Genomic DNA, 22024 nt, shown 5'->3' with positions numbered 1-22024 from the left:
TACAAATTTACGGCTGCCTTATGCTAATCACCGGTCTGTCTCTCTTCATTTTTATATCTATATTGAATTTTCAATTGTACTTTAAACTTTACCAACGCAGACCAGATATTGTGGGCTGGTATAGCAAAAAGAAAAATATGTGAACTTTAAGTAAAATAAGTAGTAACTGGTCGATTACTTTTTTAGACGGTTCAACCGAATCTTTTTGAGAACCCTGTGGTCCATATTAATTGAATCTAAGAAAGATGTAGCTAATCGGATTACTTGGTATTAATAACTGACTATTGGAGTGAATGAAATCAATGATGTATGACCATTGAATTACTTTAAGTTGCATAACGAATACCAACCCAGATCAGTTCTATAAATACAAATCTATAACCACAAAGGATTAAATGTCCCCCTCAATGCTTTGAATGATGAAATATATCCTGTTTATAGCATATATTTAGCTTTCACCTTTCAGTTTTCCTCCCACAAGTGATGAATTCATCTGCGGTTAACACATTGTTGTGTGCACTTTAAGTTATGTTAATAATGTACTTTAATTTTATAAGATTTGTCTCCCTTTGACCACAATACATTAACACTAAATTCCTCCTAATTTAGATGAGTTAATTACTATAAAAGCTCACAAATCTTGTGAGATCATATTTATAGCATTCTTTTAGGAAATCTGCAGAATTTCACCCCACACACATAAACAAATCTCAGTATTAAGCAATTGCAAAATTTGAAGTGAAAAAATACATTTTTGTAAGAAGTGTGTTTAAAGGTATGTTATAACAAAAATGTAAGTACCAGGATGTGGTCCAGGATGCCTTCTCTATATTGCTGAGCAATGCAGACAATTAATAGTTGTTATACTTTAAATTTAGTCCAATACCTGCACTCAGAGAGAATTGTTTTCATAAATATCTCAGATTAAATATTAGATATTTCCTGCTTTTTCTGGTTTTATTCTTAATTCTTTATTACCTGCTGGACAAGAACTTTGCTGTCTTTTGGCCTGATGCAACATGGATTTCTTGAAAAATTAACAAGTGTTACACTTCAAAGTGAGTGAAATTTTCTCAGAGAAACGTGATATACCATTTTAGCTTGACTATCAAAGTAATAAGGTTTTACTACTCGCCCTGGCGTCGGCTTTGGCATTTTTACTTCTTATTCCAATACCCTTCATTCAATTCACTTAATACTTCACACAGTTGTTCAGGACTATTAAAATGAGATTCCATAACTGCATATTATCCTAAATACAAATTTTGACCCCTGATTGTCTTAGGAACTTAGGTTAAAGTTTTAAGGCATGTGACAGGTTAAAGTTGGGATTTTTACTTATAACTGCTATACCCTTCATTCGATTGAATTTATACTTAACACAAATATTGATGACCATATTAAAAATAGGTTACATTACACCATTTCATCCAACAAATGCATATGATGGCGCCTGATTGACTAAGATTTTAAATTTCGGGCGCATATTATCTGGTTAAAAGAGGGCAATTCCGTATTTTCACTAAAACTTCTTTACTCTTCACTCAATTGACTTAATACTTCATACAGTTGTGCAAGGTCATCACACATTTAGGTTCAATAACTCTTAACTAACCTTAAATACAAATTATGGCCATAGATTGACTTTTTTTCTTCTTTTTTTTATTGCTTTTGACAGGCACATTTTTTAATATATTTAACCAAAGTGATACCTGGTTATTAGAATGTTGTACGCCCATGGTTTGGCAGGCCGACATAAGGGCGGCGTCAAACTCAACTATTGTATAGAATAATCTGAGTTAGGTTTGACAAAAGGTGACCAAACTTAGTATATGAGAAGATTTTATGGAGACCTTTCATGGGATTGCGTTTTTATTTACATATGGGACATTAGAATATTGACCCAAGATTGTATGGCAAGTTCATTATTTCAATTTCAGGCCATGAGTCTGCCGTATTCAAGCCGTACCAGTTCAAGATGGAGGAGATTGAGGGCTTCAAGTACCGAGCAAAGGTAATCCCGACTTGATGGGGGTTTTAACGCCATTTTCAGATATGTGCTTGTTTCATACTTTTGGTATGATGTTTCAAGCAGTAAGTTTACAATGGTTGGATTGTATGTCATGTTCACTTGCTGAAACGATTCCATGCGGTTTATGAAAACATCAACAAATCAGGTATTTTTCATTTTTTACCCTGTAAGTGCCTTATTCTTGACTACTGGATGTTTTATTTAAATAGTGTCTTAAATCGTTTCAGCAGGTGTGCATGACACATGTTCATACCATTAGTTTAAGGAAATTTAGTTTTACTCTCTTGAGCCTGTTTCATTGTAAATGTCCAAATAAAATCTCACACAGTGCTAGGACTAACAACCAATGGTGATATCTGGTACGAGTTATTTGGCTAAATTTTGACACGACTTTGTATTTAAATATCAATTATAAACCATTTAGATGTTTCTTTGATATCTGGTAAATAACTATAAAAAATAACCATTTGTGTGTGTGTTTGTGTGCGCATGAAGAAATTTTGAAATTTAATGTACTCGTATTATGTAAAGAGAAATATTCATTGCATTCATTTTTTGACACTAAATAATGTAATATATATTATGGAATAAGTTTTTAAAGGCACACAATATAGATTTGATGCAAACAACTTTTTTTATTTTAATGCATTATCACGTTAGTGATAAAACAAAAAAAATTAGTTAGATACAGATGGAAAAAAAAATAGCTTTGTTTTGGCACTTTTTTAATTGTGGAATTTGTGGCCACTATTAATTAAAAAAACAAAAATTTATAACGGCTAAGAAAAAAAGTACCTAAATCATATCCTTTTTTTCTTCTTTTTATCATTAAAACCAAATATGTTTAACATGATAATGCATTAAATTAAAAAATATATTTGCATCAACCTTTATAGTGCGCCTTTAAAAGATACCATACATTACTTTTTATGGGTTTAAATAACATCTGCCATATATAGATGTTAGGGATGGCAATGAGTACCCGAGTACTCGATCAAACGTCCGAGTACTCGAGTACCAAATCACTACTCGAGTAAAAAATATATATAGAAATCACAAAATACACGATTTACAGACGAAGTAACAGATCTGGTTAGTTGCCAAGAAGACAATTTAAGGTCCCTCTAATCTGTGTACACAATTGACCCTAATAAATTAGTTGAGAGTTGCAAACTGTCAACAAAGGGCCGCTATTTCCAGTTAGCACTGATGTCAATTAGCGAAGTTTTGATAGCGGAACTTTCACCTACACAATTCTATTGTTTACCAATTAGAGACCTTTCACCAAACAATGGACGCTAACGAGCGAACCAGTAGCGACCATTATGAGCATTTATTTCTTAATGGGCGTATTTTGAATATTTTTGCAATTTTTATCACAATTGATTGGTTGATATCTTAAATTAAGAATTATGAATATTAATGAGGTAAACAACAATAATACTGTACAAAGTATTTCGTTCATTATTTTTATGTATGCTATTAGTAATTCTGATTGATGTTCATTATAAATCTCGACTATCTAGACGCTCGAATAAAATCCGGGTTTAACTTTCCAACTTTATTGTAGCTAATTTGCAGTGCATTCTTATATAAAATCATTAAAGTGAAATGAAAAAGACAAAATTAAAAGCATGAAACAGCATTTGTTTTCCTTTTATTTAATTTTCTGTTAAAGTACATAATGAAAGTCTAATTTAAAGATGAAAATGTCCAATAATACGACCAACGCACAATATGCGTCATGAACGATACATGCATAAACTATCTTGTCTTTCTAAAAAATGAATTCATTTTTTCCGACTAATCGAGTACCCGAGTACTCGATCGAAAGATTGTCCGAGTACTCGAGTACCAATTTTACTACTCGTTGCCATCCCTAATGGATATTATAGATATTTTAAAAAGCTCATAAATTAACCCATCAGATAAATGTATATATTTATATATATTAATGGGAGTTATACAACAGGAAAACTCCAGAAATTGTGATATTCAGACTGAAAGATATAAACTTGATACTAAGGAATACGAGGACAATTTGATTCCATCTTTACACAAGTGTCTGCATTAACAAAGCCATGATAGAATTTAGGTAGACATTTTCAGAACCATAAAGTGGACACATATTCCCATTTAGTTAGGAATAGTTCCAGTAATGGCCTTTCCTCATGAAATTCACCTCAAGGGTATATTATTCCACATATATGTAATAGGCTGGCAGTCATTTCCAATTAATATCATATAGAAACCGATGAATCTGCTGACAAACGCAAATTCTTTGCAAAATTGTCTCTGTAAGTTTTATTGTGTATTTTCTATTTTGAGAATCATCTTGGTAATTAATTGTTATAATAAAAGATTCTGTTCTACATTCTCTTGTAATGACTAAACTGAGCTACCGTTTTTTATTTTTCTATTTTCTGCACCAGAGAAGTGACAGGATTCATTTTTTACCTATATTTGAATACTGCGCCATTGTGGTAAAGTGGTTAGGGTGTCTGCCCACGAAGTTGGAGGTCGAAGGTTTGAGTCCAACACGAGGCTTGGGCTGATATGGCCAGTTTTCTGACCAAGCAGCTAGTATAATTACCTTCCTGCCTGCCATATAGGATGGGAATCCTCAGTTAAATTGAGTTTATTTGAGTTTATCAAGGTCTGCCCACGCCCATTGGCTGCATTATGGTATGACCTCGCCATGACGTCATTACGACTTAAATTGTGTTTAAATTCCATAAGTGACATGAAATAGAAGTGACAGCAATTTGCAGTCAAATTTATTTATTGTTATACTTGAAGAAACAGAGTAAAATACAAGAGATCCGGGTGCGATACCCTAGCTCTTTGAAAAGAGACCTCTTGGTTCTTTAATGTGCTCAAGTGTAAAGCATCGATACATGGGGTACAACTTTCCTGGGTTGAACCAGAACTGAGTACACCAATTTTCCAAGCACTACCCTTTAAATGCCAAGCACCAGGCAAGGGAGCTACTAGTACCATATTTGGACGTCTTTTGGTTTGACGCTTTCGGATAGAAGTCCAGAGAAAAGATTTCCATTTACCAAGAATTCTTAGTCCAGTAAATTGAAGCGGGAGGGGGGACACTAGAATCAACACACACTTGACTATAGCTTGTTCTGCTAGTTTCATGTTAAAGTACTTCTAGTAAGGGCATGTGTACCCGTCAACTACTGTTTTGTATGCTACATCATCCTGGTCATGACGTGTACATTGTACATGTTTTAAACTGCTTGCACGAAACCACAAAGAAAGTGATTTATGGAAGTGTTGGCAAACCCATTATATTTGGTATACAACCAAATTAAACAGAAATTATGCAAACAACTTATAAACTCAACTGCAACGTGTACATTAAGAATATCTTGTTACAGGACGCGATGGCGGCTGTTACACGAGTGGCGATCAGGGAGGCTCGACTCAAGGAAATTAAACAGGAGATCCTTAACTCACAGAAACTTAAGGTAACATATCAACTCCCTTAGATACATATAAGTCTGTTAAACATAAGGCTGCAACAATTAACTGATATACAGATATAAATACTGGTGTACAGAAGGAAATGAGCCACAATATGATTTCGGCCAAAAAAAATTAGAAAATTCTGTGAGTACAACCCAGTACTTAAAGAAAACTTCAAAAGTAACAGATGATGATGTTGGACCTGCTCTTTCACAGATTGACAGTTTTGACAACAGTATGCATAGTTAATGGTCTTATCTAAATAGCATACACTTATTTTTGCTTTATAATATTGATAAATACATAAAAAAGAGATGAAAATAACCATGCATTTTCTGTCCTTGTACATTTCAAACAATATTTAAAGATTATTCTTAGTTGAGAAAATATAGCTTTTTAGCTTAAGGGTTTTGCACCCTGTCCTTTTTTAGTAGCACCCTTCTGCCCTCATGGAGACCAGTATGGTCACCCTTCTGTCTTCATTGAATTAAAATACTCAAGAAAATTAAAATATTAAGCATTCATATAAACTTAACATATTTGGCATTTGAAACCTTCAATTTAGTATAATTCCTAACATTTTCAGTGAAATTTTAATCGTTCAATTTCTTACAGCCTGAAAAAATGCGCCCCTTCCTTTAGCACACTGTCCCTTTTCTGCAGCACCTTGTCCTTTTAAAAACCTGGATAAAACTGTACAATACTACAAGTATTTCTATGAAATTGGGGCCAGATGGTATTGTTTCATACCTTAGGACAGATACATTGCTTCACACTTTTACATATTTTAATGATACTGTAATATGTAACTGCCATCTGCTTTCTGTCGACAATTATGCAAGTCTTACATGTGCAAATGCAGATGTTACCTATACAGTAAAGCCTTATACGTCAAAGGATTTGGGCATGGCCATGTTACGCGCTATTTGCCTTTACGGGTTCCTGCCATCTTGTCCTTGTTTGATGTGATCTGCATCCATCTCTTATTCTGGCAAAATAATATTGTACTGTGTTAAAATAATCTGACTTGATACAGATATTAATTTTTCTTTACACTTTACACATGTGACTAAACATCGTAAACTCTCATATATAACAAGTATAAACAAGCTCTGAAATAGACATGGAAAGGAGCTTTTTAAATTAACAATTACAACTTCTTACTCTAATGCCATGCATAAAAGAAATTCCAAGAAGCCCTGTTATAAAATTTCAAAATTTGAGCAAGTCTGGAAAGCATTTAACCAGTGCAGTGCCTTGCCGGGTTTTGTTAATTCTGACTTCTATAAAAGTGCTGAAGATTTAGGCCTTAAGAACTAATATAATGAAACTTAACAGATGTTTTGTTCTGTTTTATATTTTTGTTTTGAAAAAAAAAAGCTAGGTACAGATTGTCATAGCCCAGCTGTCACCAATTGTCATCAATGCATCATGCAATAACTTCATCCTTTGGCCATTTCTCAAAACAATTGATACATTAATACACATGTTATCGATGGCAATATACATATATGTAGCAAGGCCTGTAACTGTGGGAAAAAAGTGCTTGAGTTATGCCCCTTGATCACCTGAAAACAGTAGTTCAAAAATTGAGCTTAAACAGTTGTGCTAAGACTTGACCAGTCATAACTTTATTAAGATATTTATATGAACCTTTGTACAATTGTTACCAGTGATTTTAAGCACATCGAAGGCAATGCCCATAACTAAAGCTTATTATTTATTACAGGTAGTTATAAAACAAATAGACAAATAGATGGGCAATGGCGGTGATGTTTGCATTTAATGGTTATAATAAATGAGGTAGGAATTGTCATGGGCTGAGAAAATGGTGGCCATCTTAGATGATGTCTTGGTTACTGTTGTAACCGCTATGATGCCAACTCTCTATTGTCGCTATAAAAGGAACTCCAGAAATCTTCCAACATAAATCTAACTAGAGTGTGCTCTGGACATAATTCCCACAAGTACCTCTATTGGCATCTAGTTTCCCTTGACTCAGCATTTATTCACAGGTTTAATATTTTCAGAGTCATTTTGAGGACAACCCACGGGACCTGCAGATTCTTCGACATGACAAGAACCTCCACACTGTCAAGTCCCAGCCGCACATGAAACATGTTCCAGACTATCTTAGTGAGTATTACAATTCTTTTTGTAGCTTATAATGACAAGTTGTTTCATACGACATTGCCACAAAACTTGCAAATGTCTATTTCTATTAATATAGATTTTACATTGGGGTCTTGTGTTTTGAAACACATGTTCATCATGGCTGGATGGTAATGCAAGCCAGTGCTAGGTCTATTGGTCAAGCTTTAGGACACATCTAGAGGTCAATGGTCAAAACTACTTTAGTTTTATCATAACATCAACCTATTTGGCCCCTTTTACTCGGAAACTGTTGATAATGATAATCATGAAACTTGGCACAAAATATCATTATTCCCCAGTGTAGCAAGTCCCATTCTTTTTTTTAAAAATTGTCCAGAGTTATGCGTTGATCAACTTAATAAAACAGATGAGCATAAAACCTCCCCATAAGGTGCTCACTGTTCTTGTTTACACATTTCATATCCCCCAGGGAGTAGGAATACTGTCTTTCTATTCATGTTCAGTCTGTAAGATATTGATGTTGGCTCTATATCTCCTTTGGCTATGGAAGGAGCTTTATGAAACTTGGTCACACACTCTACTTATCAAGGCGATGTGTAGAGCTCATTCTAGAGGTGGACCAGTTCAAGGTCAAAATCAATGTACTAGGTCAAGGATTTGAGCCTTCCATTTCATGGGCATATCTTACTTACGGTGAAAACTATTTCTATTAGGTAAGTAGTGACTAGAATAATACACCTTTTTATGGTAAGAGAACAATACTCTTACAACACTTGGGGATTTATGTGAAGAGCACCCCAAGCTGCCCTCCCCTTGACCTTGAATTGTCATGAGTGACCTTTTTCATATCATTAGAAAAAAAATATAAATAAAATACACCAGACTGCAACATTAATTTTCAGACTAATATAGCAAAATTCTTGACGGAGAACCCCCAAACCACCCTATCCACATTCAGACGACATATTTTTTGGTTCTATGGGAGGGGTGCATGTCCATAGTTGCTCCCAAAAGATTCGGGCCCCCCTCTAAGACCAAACCCAGGATCTGCACCTGAATATTGTTGTAATTTTACTTTCATATTTGCCTAAACAATTCTATTTTTTTTATTGTCTGCATTTTATACATTCAAGTAGTTTTTATTTCGCTCACTCCATTTCACACCATAATACCCTCCCTTTAGGATGCCTCAAATCTTATGTGGCAGGCGGAATATAAGCTGTTGTTACGAAGATCATGTACTTCTTTTGACCCATGCTCATGTAATCTTAATCTTATTTAATTTGTTAGAACAACAATTTATAGCTGATTTGACAATTTCTCTATTTATTAGTAAATAATTAAATTTTCTAATACCTGATAATTTTTCTTCTGCATTAGTAAAATAAGTGAAGTTCCAGTTTTTGACTTCTTCACAGATCAAAGAAATGGTTTAAACATATTATGTAAAATGTTAACAATTGTGAAAGGTGGGCTTATTGAAGCGAGTGAACCAGCTTTTCTAAGTCATTAAGATTTTATCAATATGAATTAAATGTTTTTAATAAGAATTGTAAAGGCTGAGAACCAAATTTTGACCTCTTGCCTGTTAAGTTGTAAAACTACAATTCTTAAAGATTTAGCATAGTATTTATTGTAGGCTGGAACGCAATTTCATTGTAGGTTATAACCTAATTATTATTAGATTTTAACACACCTGTCATATAGCGAACTTTATACAAATTATGTTAGTATTTTTCCCCTTTTTCCAAAAACAGTGCAAATTTTCCCCTATCAAAGGGCCGTGCCACCACTCGATTGAAAGTGAAAAAAAACACCGGCTATCATTCAAGGCATAAAAAACTTGTTTGTAATATATATATATATATATATATATATATATATATATATATATATATATATATATATATATATATATATATATATATATATATATATATATATTGGTGTTAAATATACATATTCATTCTCTACATAAAAAATCCTTACAAATGATACAATAATAAAATGGGTCACTTGATGTCAAAAAATCACATTCTTTGAGTATTAAGTATTTATAAGTCATGAAACAGGATAATCCAAGCTTATTATTTACCTCGTGGCCTTGGACAGTATTAATAGGTTATTGTTGCATAATTAGTATTATTTCTTTAAGGTTGGTATGTAATCTTTATATCTAGGATTCTCTTGCTGATTTTAATAAAAACAATTCGTACATTTTTTGCTGGGTTGATCTTTTTTATTAAAGTGCTAAAGTTGCATTCTTAGATATAGAGCTTTTTATTTTTTTTGTTTTAGAATGAGCACAATTGTGAGTCAATGTCTGAAAATTTGTGATATAAGACTGCTGACAAAAGATCAGATCGCAGTTGTGAATTTTACATTAGAAATTTGATGTTTTATGGCCAAAAGCATTTCTAACACATTAATAAATATATTGATATTTTCGGTATTATTCCAAAGAATTTTGATCATGCTATTGTGATTTATCATATATGACTGAATTGAAAGCATTGATTCCAAAAACAGCTGATTCTGAGATAAAAATTGAAAATTTGTCAAATCAGTCAATATGTGAGAGAGCAGCTTTAAGATTGTGTTTATTCTGTTTTCTATGAAATGTATAACATTGAGAGTCTCATGTCTTTGTTTTGATTTTGCTTTTGATAAATATTTTATTCTTGTAGAAAAACATAATAATAATAGTAAAAAAAAATCCGCCAATGCCGATTAATTTAATTTGTATTATTAATTTTCAAGAAAATGGAATTATTGCCTAGTTTTTTGTTTGTGTTTTAATTTACGCTTAGACTCATCTTTAACTCATGCTTATAATCAGGGACTGGTTTAAAGCTTCCTGAGGTCCGGTTTATAGGTCCGTGTGATTGTGTAATCAGACTGACTAATAACTTCATTTCTAAGAAGGTGGTATAGTTTATGCGTTATCTCATTTGTATGAGGCTGTGTTATGATTCATTTGTTTACAATTATCATGTATGTAAGGATGTTGTTTTTTCTGCACTAGTAGATTCTGATGTTGCATACATCTATGAGCTGTCAACGTGACAAATTTCTTCTCTCTTTTTTGAAGCACTTTCTTGGCGGTTATAAATTGCAGTGAAATGATTTATTCAGGAGCATACCTAGGCATGCTCCGCATTCAAACAATTTTTGGTTTCTCCGAAATGGCATGTGCTGTACATTTTAATGAAATTTCAAAGCTTATGGTTTATATATAAAAATGTAATGTACGGCATTTTGAATTGTGAGAATGCTTGAACTTGACTAAAATAATACCGAACAAGAGGGGACACCTGCCGCTCTAACCCCATATATCATATTTGGAGCAAACTTATGAAAGCATTTTCAGGTGTACTGTTAAAAATGCATCAGGTATGGGCCTGACATTGTATTTTATTCAAAGCAACACTTCTATTATACTACATAATTATAAATTTTCGCAATTGTATTACATCAAAATGTTCATTACCATTCATGTAAACAACTCGATGTGTTTTCTTAATGAATTTATTCAAACTTTTCTCAGTGATTCAAGTGTATACAAGTTGTTTCAGTATAGTGACTTTGCTATCCATTTGGCATTAAGTAATGGTTAAAGATTGCTTGAATGTACAGAAATAAATGGTTTGATGAGATGCAGTCAAATAACCATTTATTATGTGTTAGAACATAAAAACATCTTTACTGGGCCAGCCTCTGTTTTTATGAACTGATTCACCTGGTTAAAATTAATGATGGCTGTCAGCTGATGTACTGAAAATAATGTATTAGAAAACTGGAGAAATTACTGCTTTCTCATTGGACAAACTATAATGTCGACCACTAAATGTATTTAATAGTAAGCTACTAGCTACAGCATGACTTAAAAATTACGGAAAGCCTTATAGTTGTAGGCCTTTTAAAAATGCTGAAAGTGAAGTTAAGGTATACAGCGTCTCCAATTTATAAAGCTTTCTTTATCATCCTTAACATAATCCAGGTTTCAGAGAAAATATCTTATATTATTATTTTAATGTAGAGTTGCAGCCCTTGCTGTGGAAACAAACAGCTAACAGGACAATTTTATACCCAGAATGCAATTCAATTATCCTATCACATGTGTGATCATCTGTTTCAGTTCCGGCCACTCTACAGAGGTTGGCGGGGAAGGGTCGAGGCAGTAAAAAGTCCCGCCGGGGAAATGCACGGAAACAGGGACCCACAGAGGGTCAAATGAAGTTCAAGGCAAGTTATTCATTATTTCTAGCTACTCTGATTGAAAGACCATATTAGTTTACAGGGTTCAAATTTAACTTTTTTTGATACTCGCAAATTTTTGTCAGTGCTCAAATTTTCAACTCGCAAAACCAGACACTCACTCGCATTTTTTAAGGCAAACCTTTATGTTTGCTAGGAAAAAGTATATATTTAATTGAAAACAATGGCTTAAGGTATAGTTTAATTGTTTTAATGAATGATCATGTAATTGTACAATAAACGATATCATCATATATGTAACACTGACAGTACAAACTGCGGAAATCTGATCAGGCCAGTATTGGTCTGTGCAAAACGTTCCTTTCGTCATCTGTGTTGAGGGTCAATTTAATGTTCCGCTCCCTCTTCCACATAGTAACAGTTTAAACGGACGAATTATTTCATTTTGGCTTCTTTTTTGGAACTGATTGATCATTGCCATCAGCTGTCGGCGATTTTAAAATCAACATGCGTAAAAAAACCTTATCTTTTAGCTTGTCATCATTATACAGACTGTGTCTCGATACGATTATCGCTAAATACCGCCACCAAAAATGGAAACGAAAGACCAGTCTACAAAAATACATAGTAACAAGTACCTGCCACATAGTAACGAGTACCTGTCTGTGCGCATTACGTTAATCTACGTCATCAATTTCTGCGTGATTATGGGAAAACGATAGTAGGCATTTCTAAAATTAGTTTTATATCTATTGTGCAGGAATTGATCATCGATTATGATCATATCTATTTCGAGGATTGCATATTTTCTGCAAATTTTGAACTCGCAAATTTTTGCGAGTGTCTTTAAATTCAACTCGCATATTTCAATTTTGGCTCGCATTTTGCGAGTGTGCGAGTGCTAAATTCGAACCCTGAGTTTATACTAATTTATACTAAATTGTTTTAGCCTGATTGTGACAATAGCTGATAGCTTGTTGCATCCTGCTTGATTATGTTTCCCGCATAGAAACCAATACTGGTGTCCATATTGAAAGGCCATGACCTATTAGGTGAGAGGCGAACATCTATACCACTAGACCACTCTTATCCTGATACGGATCGAGCCCACAACCTCTTAAGTGAGAGGCAGACATCTATGCCACTAGAACACTCTCACCTTGATTGGGATTGAACCCACAACCTCTTGGGTGAGAGGCAGACACCTATACCACTAGACCACTCTCACCCTGGTTGGGATTGAACCCACAACCTCTTGGGTGAGAGGCAGACACCTATACCAGTAGACCACTCTCACCCTGGTTGGGATTTAACCCACAACCTCTTGGGTGAGAGGCGGACACCTATGCCACTAGACCACTCACACCCTGGTTGGGATCTAACCCACAACCTCTTGGGTGAGAGATGGACACCTATACCACTAGACAACTCTCATCCAGGGTTGGGATTGAACCAACAACCTCTAAGGTGAGAGATGGACACCTATACCACTAGACAACTCTCATCCAGGGTTGGGATTGAACCAACAACCTCTAAGGTGAGAGGCGGACACCTATACCACTAGACAACTCTCATCCAGGGTTGGGATTGAACCAACAACCTCTAAGGTGAGAGGCGGACACCTATACCACTAGACAACTCTCATCCAGGGTTGGGATTGAACCAACAACCTCTAAGGTGAGAGGCGGACACCTATACCACTAGACAACTCTCATCCAGGGTTGGGATTGAACCAACAACCTCTAAGTTGAGAGGCAGACACCTATACCACTAGACAACTCTCATCCAGGGTTGGGATTGAACCAACAACCTCTAAGGTGAGAGGCGGACACCTATACCACTAGACAACTCTCATCCAGGGTTGGGATTGAACCAATAACCTCTAAGTTGAGAGGCAGACACCTATACCACTAGACAACTCACATCCAGGGTTGGGATTGAACCAACAACCTCTAAGTTGAGAGGCAGACACCTATACCACTAGACAACTCTCATCCAGGGTTGGGATTGAACCAACAACCTCTAAGGTGAGAGATGGACACCTATACCACTAGACAACTCACATCCAGGGTTGGGATTGAACCAACAACCTCTAAGTTGAGAGATGGACACCTATACCACTAGACAACTCTCATCCAGGGTTGGGATTGAACCAACAACCTCTAAGTTGAGAGGCGGACACCTATACCACTAGACAACTCTCATCCAGGGTTGGGATTGAACCAACAACCTCTAAGGTGAGAGATGGACACCTATACCACTAGACAACTCTCATCCAGGGTTGGGATTGAACCAACAACCTCTAAGTTGAGAGATGGACACCTATACCACTAGACAACTCACATCCAGGGTTGGGATTGAACCAACAACCTCTAAGGTGAGAGATGGACACCTATACCACTAGACAACTCTCATCCAGGGTTGGGATTGAACCAACAACCTCTAAGGTGAGAGATGGACACCTATACCACTAGACAACTCTCATCCAGGGTTGGGATTGAACCAACAACCTCTTGGGTGAGAGGCGGACACCTATACCACTAGACAACTCTCATCCAGGGTTGGGATTGAACCAACAACCTCTAAGTTGAGAGGCAGACACCTATACCACTAGACAACTCTCATCCAGGGTTGGGATTGAACCAACAACCTCTAAGTTGAGAGGCAGACACCTATACCACTAGACAACTCTCATCCAGGGTTGGGATTGAACCAACAACCTCTAAGGTGAGAGATGGACACCTATACCACTAGACAACTCTCATCCAGGGTTGGGATTGAACCAACAACTTCTAAGTTGAGAGGCAGACACCTATACCACTAGACAACTCTCATCCAGGGTTGGGATTGAACCAACAACCTCTAAGTTGAGAGGCAGACACCTATACCACTAGACAACTCTCATCCAGGGTTGGGATTGAACCAACAACTTCTAAGGTGAGAGGCAGACACCTATACCACTAGACAACTCTCATCCAGGGTTGGGATTGAACCAACAACCTCTAAGGTGAGAGGTGGACACTTATACCACTAGACCACTCTCTCACCTTCTTCAATTGTATTGACCCAGTGCACGAATTCCTTTTCTCAAAATATCTAAAGAAGACTTTTATTCAATCTGATAGCAAATATTGAAAATGTTTGATCCGTTCAAAAACTTCTCTTTGATTTAGAGCAGTTTGGCGGTCATTGAACTTAGTATTTATATGTACTTAGTATTTTATATGTACTTAGTATTTTATATGTTAAATTACTACCCGGTATTTTAAACTCGCTTAATGTCTGTCTTGTCAAGTTTATGGCTTGGAGAAAATTACTCTGTCATCAATTTTGTGTTTTACAAGTTTTAAACTATTCAGCAAAGAAAACAGTTGATGTAAATAACAACCATCATTACGATGTTATGTCACAGTTCCTGTTGCATCCATAACAAAATGAAAACATTTAAACGCAACTGTTTATTTGTATGTGTTGTTAGGATAGTTATTGATAAGGGCTGACATATGATGTAAATATTCAGGTATAATTAAGGTGATAAATTTGATAAATGACAATTCGTTGTCCATATTTGACCCAATTGATAATGCATTTATAGTATAAATCACTGATAGATATTGTCGCTAAAGCAAATAGTATCGTGCATACCCAGTATTTTGGACAAGAGTCATCTGTTAATACCTTGCCCTAGTCAGTTTACAGTCAATGATGTATGTGGAGTTTAAATACACTCTCTCACACTTTGTAGGATTTTTCAACTGTTTCATTTGCACATAGCCTCACACTCTGCCGACCATTTATCAGTAATTGCAGAATTAAATTATATTATACTTCATCAGACTTGGGCCATATTACAAAAGCATATCAAGTAAAATTAATGTACCATTTCCTTAAATTCAACAATTTCTTTATCTGTTTTATTTCACTCCTAGAAAGTGTTATGGTTAGTATAAATTCTGCATTTGAAATATGGAAACTTAATTTGTTATAAATTAAATCAGATTTGTTTTGAGAAATATGATATTCCATATTTTGCGATCTAAGGTTAAAACATTTTAATATTGTCGTAAGATGCTTCTGTAATACGGACATAAGGTTTAAGCCAGGCTTTGTAAGGGACTGGGTCAGATATGGGTTTAAAGGGCACATTGTATAAGGCTGTGAAGTACTAAGATGTTATGAATTTCACAGAAATTGTTGGAATTGTGTTTGATTTGAAGTAATATATTAGGTTTCAAGTGCCAAATATGTAAAGTGTATATGTATTTATATCGTAGTTTAAATTTTAATTAAAACAAAAAAAAGTATTTTTTTTAACTTAAGCATTTAATTCTATGAAGGCAGAAGGGTACTCATGCTGGTCTCCATAGGGGCAGATTAGGGTTTCAAAACTAGAAAGTGTGTTTCATCTTTCTATAACTCTTAAGCAAAAACTCTATAGATGTAAAAAAAGTTTTTGTTATATAAAAAACAGCTTGCAATAAGAATAAATCGTCACTAGGAGTTTCAGAGAGAGATCTACTTTCAAAATTACTTGAACATTTGACAGAAAATTCTTTATTTTACCTAAAAATATCACTAACTTTTTTTTCAAATTGAATGTGATTTAAGGCTCGTAATTGCAGATAGAAAAATATGTTTAGATAAGTATTTGACTGTTTCTTCTTGGTGTTAAATTGTTAAAATTAATGAAATAATCAATTTAAACAAAATAAATAAAATAATCAGTTTAAACAAACTTTGCAACAGTCCATTCCCACCATATGACATCAGTAAGAGTGTCACTTTAATGCTATGATATGGTTAAGTCGTTAAAGATGTCAAGTCAATGTCTTATCAGGTGCAAACAGAGTTGCTAATGAAATCACTTGCCGAAAAATAAACAGAACGCTAAAGTGCATCATTCGATTTTAAAAGATATTTTTGAATAATGAAAATTATATAAGGACTATTGATTTAGGTTTATGTTCTCCTTAGTTTAAAAACTGCATATTTTATTTCCCTGTCAGCAAGCATGCTCAAACAATATATTGTCAGCTATAATTGGTACTTGATTTATCAGCAGGCCACAGAAAAAATATCTGTTTTTTAGGTTCTTGTTATATATTGTGCATGGTAAAAAAATACCGGGTAGAATTTGAACATATTTCTTTTAACAGTGTAAAATGAGAAGCCCATGACAATTATGGGTGTTCTAATGGTTGAAATTATTTTTTTTACCAAAGGGATGCTATAGTATATATAGTAGATGCTCTTGGCTTGGACGTTTCATGTCCACTAAGGCTTCGAAATAAACAATAACCTATTCTTAATGATGAATAACACCATGGCATCATTTATTGTATCATTAAGCTTCTAAAGCTACCAAATGTGTATGTGCCTTGCCACTTTGTTGTTTTTGTGATCGGTCTTTGTTTGGTGTCCATCGTCAGGCGTCAACATTTGCTTTAAAAAACATCTCTTCTCTTTAAACACTTGGCCAATTTTCATGAAACTGATAAGACAAAGTTGTTGGCGATGCACAAATATTAGACATGTTCAATAAGCATTTTACTGACATATCCGATTGTATCAGTAAATCAGTGTTCGATGAAACACATTTTTCAAAACTTGGTACTAAATTAAATAGTTTGCTAAAGGGTCAGTACCTTGATATATCTTACATCACCCCATTAGAGGTAAAAATGTATATTGATAAGCTTAATACGGCGAAAGCTACAGGATTAGATGGAATAGGGCCTAATATCCTAAAACAATGTGGTGATTGTATTGTTATACCACTAACGTCCATTATAAATAATAGCATACGGCTAGGAATATTCCCAGACTCATTTAAAGAGGCTAAGGTTTTGCCTATATATAAATCTTCTGGTCGCAATGATCCAAATAATTATAGACCAATTTCTATCCTTCCAACACTGTCAAAGGTGTTTGAACGGCACATGGCAGATCAAATCAAAACATTTTTAAAAAATACGAATATCATACATGAATTTCTGGGTTTCGAGAAAATCATTCTTGTCACACAGCGTTGATAAGAATAATTGATGATTGGATTGATGGAATTGACAATGGAAACTATGTAGGTGCTCTCTTCCTTGATTTACGAAAGGCTTTTGATCTAGTAGATCACCAAATACTTTTACATAAATTGAAATTATACAATTTCAGTGATAATACCGTTCAACTGATAACTTCGTACTTGAAAGATAGACACCAAATTGTAAAGTTTGGGGGTTTCCAATCTTCACGAAGATGTATAAGGTCTGGAGTTCCTCAAGGATCCATTCTTGGACCTATTCTTTTTCTTATATATATTAATGACATTACCTTTGAAATAGAAAATTCCTTGATTGACTTATATGCTGATGATACTACCCTATATGCAAAAAGTTCAAATACGCAGGAAATTGAACGTACGTTGCAAATAAATTTAGATATAATATCGGAATGGTGCAAAATAAACAACATGGCAATACATCCATTGAAAACGAATTGCATGTTGCTGGGTTCAAATGCAAAGTTAAGAAATGCATGTGCACTCAAATTATTCGTAGACAATGTACTTATTGAAAATGTAACTTCGAAGAAATTGCTTGGAATTGTTATTGATTCATCATTGTCATGGAACCTGCAAGTTGACTTTGTCTGCAAGAAAGTTACTGCAAAGATAGCTCTTTTAAAAAGACTTAATTACTTTTTAACGGATCAAATGAGACATTTGTTTTATAAATCGTATATACTTCCTATGTTTGACTATTGTTGTAGTGTTTGGGGGAAAAGCAAGCAAACGCATACGAAACGAATAACCATGCTTCAAAAAAGAGCTGCTAAAATTATTCTCTTTAAGCCTATTAGAACGCCATCGCATGAATTATTTAAACAATTAGAATGGCTTCAATTTGAATACCGTTGCAAATATCAAACGGCTGTTATGGTATATAAATCTATTAACAATCTTACACCGAGTTATATAAGAGACATTATAAAGTTATCAAACAATACAAGATATGGATTACGATCTTCTACGCGACAAGACATTGCCCACATTCGACATAAAACTCAATACAAGAAACACTCGTTTGCATGCTACAGCGGGACAGTTTGGAACTCTTTACCAGAACGAATACGTAAATCGAACACGGAAAATACATTTAAAGCCTGCTGCAAGAAGTTCTTTTTACATCATCAATTGCAAAAACCGTTGTAAGAATTGTACGCATAATTCCATGACTATTGTTTTTTTTACATTATATATATCTCGATTAAGGTGTTAAATACATGTGTGACTGTCCTACTTTCTCAGTTAATAAATTTTAATGATACGATTTGTTAACCTTTATGTACAAATTGATGTATTGTTCGGCATTGATCTTATAATTAATAATTATATTCATGTTTCTTTATGTTTTCGTATAACATTTTAATACGTACCCTTTTGAAATAACATAAATTTATGCTTACGTTTTCATTCTAAGCATTTATGTGTGTGTGCGTGTGTATGTTCTTTCAGAAGGCCACATTGTAAATAAGTCGTGTGTTATGTTTGTTTATAATATGATGCCTATGTCTTAATGTGTTACCTTCTTTAAATAAAGTTATTATTATTATTATTATTATTATTATTATTATTATTATTATTATTATTATTATAAACTTCACAGGGTTGTTCCTTGGGTGGTGCCCTTTCAAATTTGTTTAATTCCAATCAGAAGTCTGGTTGCCACAACAACCAAAAGATAAAACAAATTTGTTCAAGTTATGCCCCTGGGGTCAAAACTGGCCCCACTCCAGGAGTGACATGTTTATTTCATAGTTATATACAGTGAGAACTCACTATGTCATACTCTGTTATCTCAATGTTCTAGTTATGTCAAACTTTTTTTGAATATTTTGGGTTTAGTTCTACACTGTTTGTATTTCGGTTATCTTGAATGTTCGTTTTCTCAAAGTAATTCTTGAGGTCCAAAGGACTTCGAAATAACAAGTTTTGACACTTATAATAGGGAAATCTTTGAAAATCTTCTTGTCTGAAACTGCTAAGCCCAGACACTTGATTTATTGTAAGTCACAACATGAAGTTAAGTCCTCCACTAAGTTTGTTAAAAAAATTGATATGACTTATATACCATTGACTGCAAAATTAGTGAACATACTAAAGGAAGATTATAAGTTTTTATGTATTTAAATGTAGGATGAACGAGGACGGTCTCTTGCATTAGCTGTATGTCATCCATCACTAGTTCAAATATTTGCGCCTACATAGTTGATGTATCCAGATATCTCTTCATTAATCAATATTCACAGCTTATTCCCAATGACTATCTTAAACAAGTTAATGTACAAATAGATTTTATCAGAGTCGTAATTATGTTCTCACAGTAATGATCACAGAACTTGAAACTATAACAGCGAAATGTATACACAGTTATCAATTTAACAAAAACTTTCCCTTCAAGAACAGAAATCATGATGATGTTAAGCCAAAAAAATCCATTCGCTTTGCCTTACTCATTGTTGCGCACATATTGGGTAACTATTTGCACAAGGAGTTGTGTTTTAAGAGGATCACTCAAGTGCAGGCTTTTACGGGCTCAGCGGGACCTAGGGTAGTCTGAGCATGGAGGGTAAAGTACTGAAACAAAACTGGGTCAGAAAAATAAGTGAATTCATATTTGTATTGTATGCTGAATTTCATTTACGTCATGCGTGTTCTAGATTTTCGGTAACGATGTGATTGACGGTTATTGTTGCACTATTATAAAGGCATTCATTAAGACTCCAAGGGGTTTAATGTATTTATGCTTTTCAAATGTCTACAAAAAGGGCTCCTATTACATCTCAGTACTTTCAAATTAAGTGATATTATAAGAGTTTTACTTCAATATGAGTATTAATAGGTTAGTATAAATAGGGTACATCTCAGCAAATCTGATCATTTACTGATTTTTTTTTTTCTTCAATATGGAAAGAAAGCAATGTTTACATAGCATGAGTTCAATGATCATAATTGTGGCGCAGTTTGTAAGTTCTAAATGAAATTTCTTTATTGCTTGAGTAACTTATATTGAAATATAATAGTTGTTTAAATATTTATCCATTGACAAATCAAAGAAGTCTAGACAAGAAACTAATAGGGTCTCAATTAAAAAAAGGTATCTGTTAAAGGAAAGTTGTAGCTTATCCATGAGTTAAAAGGAAAAAAAGAAAAAAATGTAGCTTATCCATAAGGTTAATTGAAAATTATAGCTAATCAATGAGATTTAAGGATAATTGTTGCTAATCCATGAGGTTAAAGGATAATTGTAGCTAATCCATGAGGTTAAGGGACAATTGTAGCTAATCCATGAGGTTAAAGGAAAATTGTAGCTATTCCAGGAGGTTAAAGGAAAATTGAAGCTAATCCATGAGGTTAAAGGAAAATTGTACCTAATCCATGAGCTTAAAGGAAAATTGTAGCTAATCCATGAGGTTAAAGAAAAAAGTGTAGCTTATTCATGAGCTTAAAGGAAAATTGTAGCTAATCCATGAGGTTAAAGGAATTGTAGCTAATACATGAGGTTAAAGGAAAATTGAAGCTAATCCATGAGGTTAAAGGAAAATTGTAGCTTATCCATGAGGTTAAAGGAATTGTAGCTAATACTTGAGGTTAAAGGAAAATTGAAGCTAATCCATGAGATTAAATGGGAATTGTTGCTTGTCCATGAGGTAAAAGGACAATTGTTACTTATCCATGAGGTTAAAGGACAATTGTAGCTTAGCCATGGGAGCATACTTAAGTTTCTTCTAACAAATTGTGGTTTGTTTTTCAAGGAAGGGTTTTTATGGGATTTTAAATCTGAGTTTAATAAAAAAAAAAAACATGTAATTTTTCATCCCAAATTCTGTGAACAATGGACATTAAAGTAATATGTTCATACTACACTTTGATTGTTGTGGTTTGAAAAACCTTTAGAGAACAATTTATCTGATACTTTGACTCAAATTTTGCATGGTAGATGCACCTTGACGAAGTTAATATGATCAAAGGCATTTTTCAAATATAGTTCAAGGAAGGTCATATTGGTAAACCTGAAGAAGTAAGACAATTTTTGTCCTATATATGATGTTTCACTTTTGCTCTTTTGTGAAGATAACTAAAACTGTTAATTAATCATTCCCAAGTAATAGTTAGAGGACATG

The 22024-nt window shown here is 34.1% G+C and overlaps 1 protein-coding gene across 1 annotated transcript in view; it reads left to right on the top strand.

The window, feature by feature from the left end:
- The window catches only part of LOC128211872 (probable ATP-dependent RNA helicase DDX56), a 44945-nt gene that overhangs the window by 20647 nt on the left and 2274 nt on the right, over window positions 1–22024 (top strand). Inside the window, exons 13-16 of the mRNA XM_052916983.1 lie at window positions 1941–2014; window positions 5425–5514; window positions 7543–7648; window positions 11766–11872. Of these exons, the coding sequence (XP_052772943.1) occupies window positions 1941–2014; window positions 5425–5514; window positions 7543–7648; window positions 11766–11872 (377 nt within the window). The remainder of the gene's footprint in view (window positions 1–1940; window positions 2015–5424; window positions 5515–7542; window positions 7649–11765; window positions 11873–22024) is intronic.

Source organism: Mya arenaria, chromosome 12 (assembly GCF_026914265.1).
Source record: "Mya arenaria isolate MELC-2E11 chromosome 12, ASM2691426v1".
NCBI classification, from domain to species: Eukaryota; Metazoa; Mollusca; class Bivalvia; order Myida; family Myidae; genus Mya; species Mya arenaria.
Note: the sequence above shows the minus strand (reverse complement) of the source record. Positions and strands in the feature narration are given on the sequence as shown.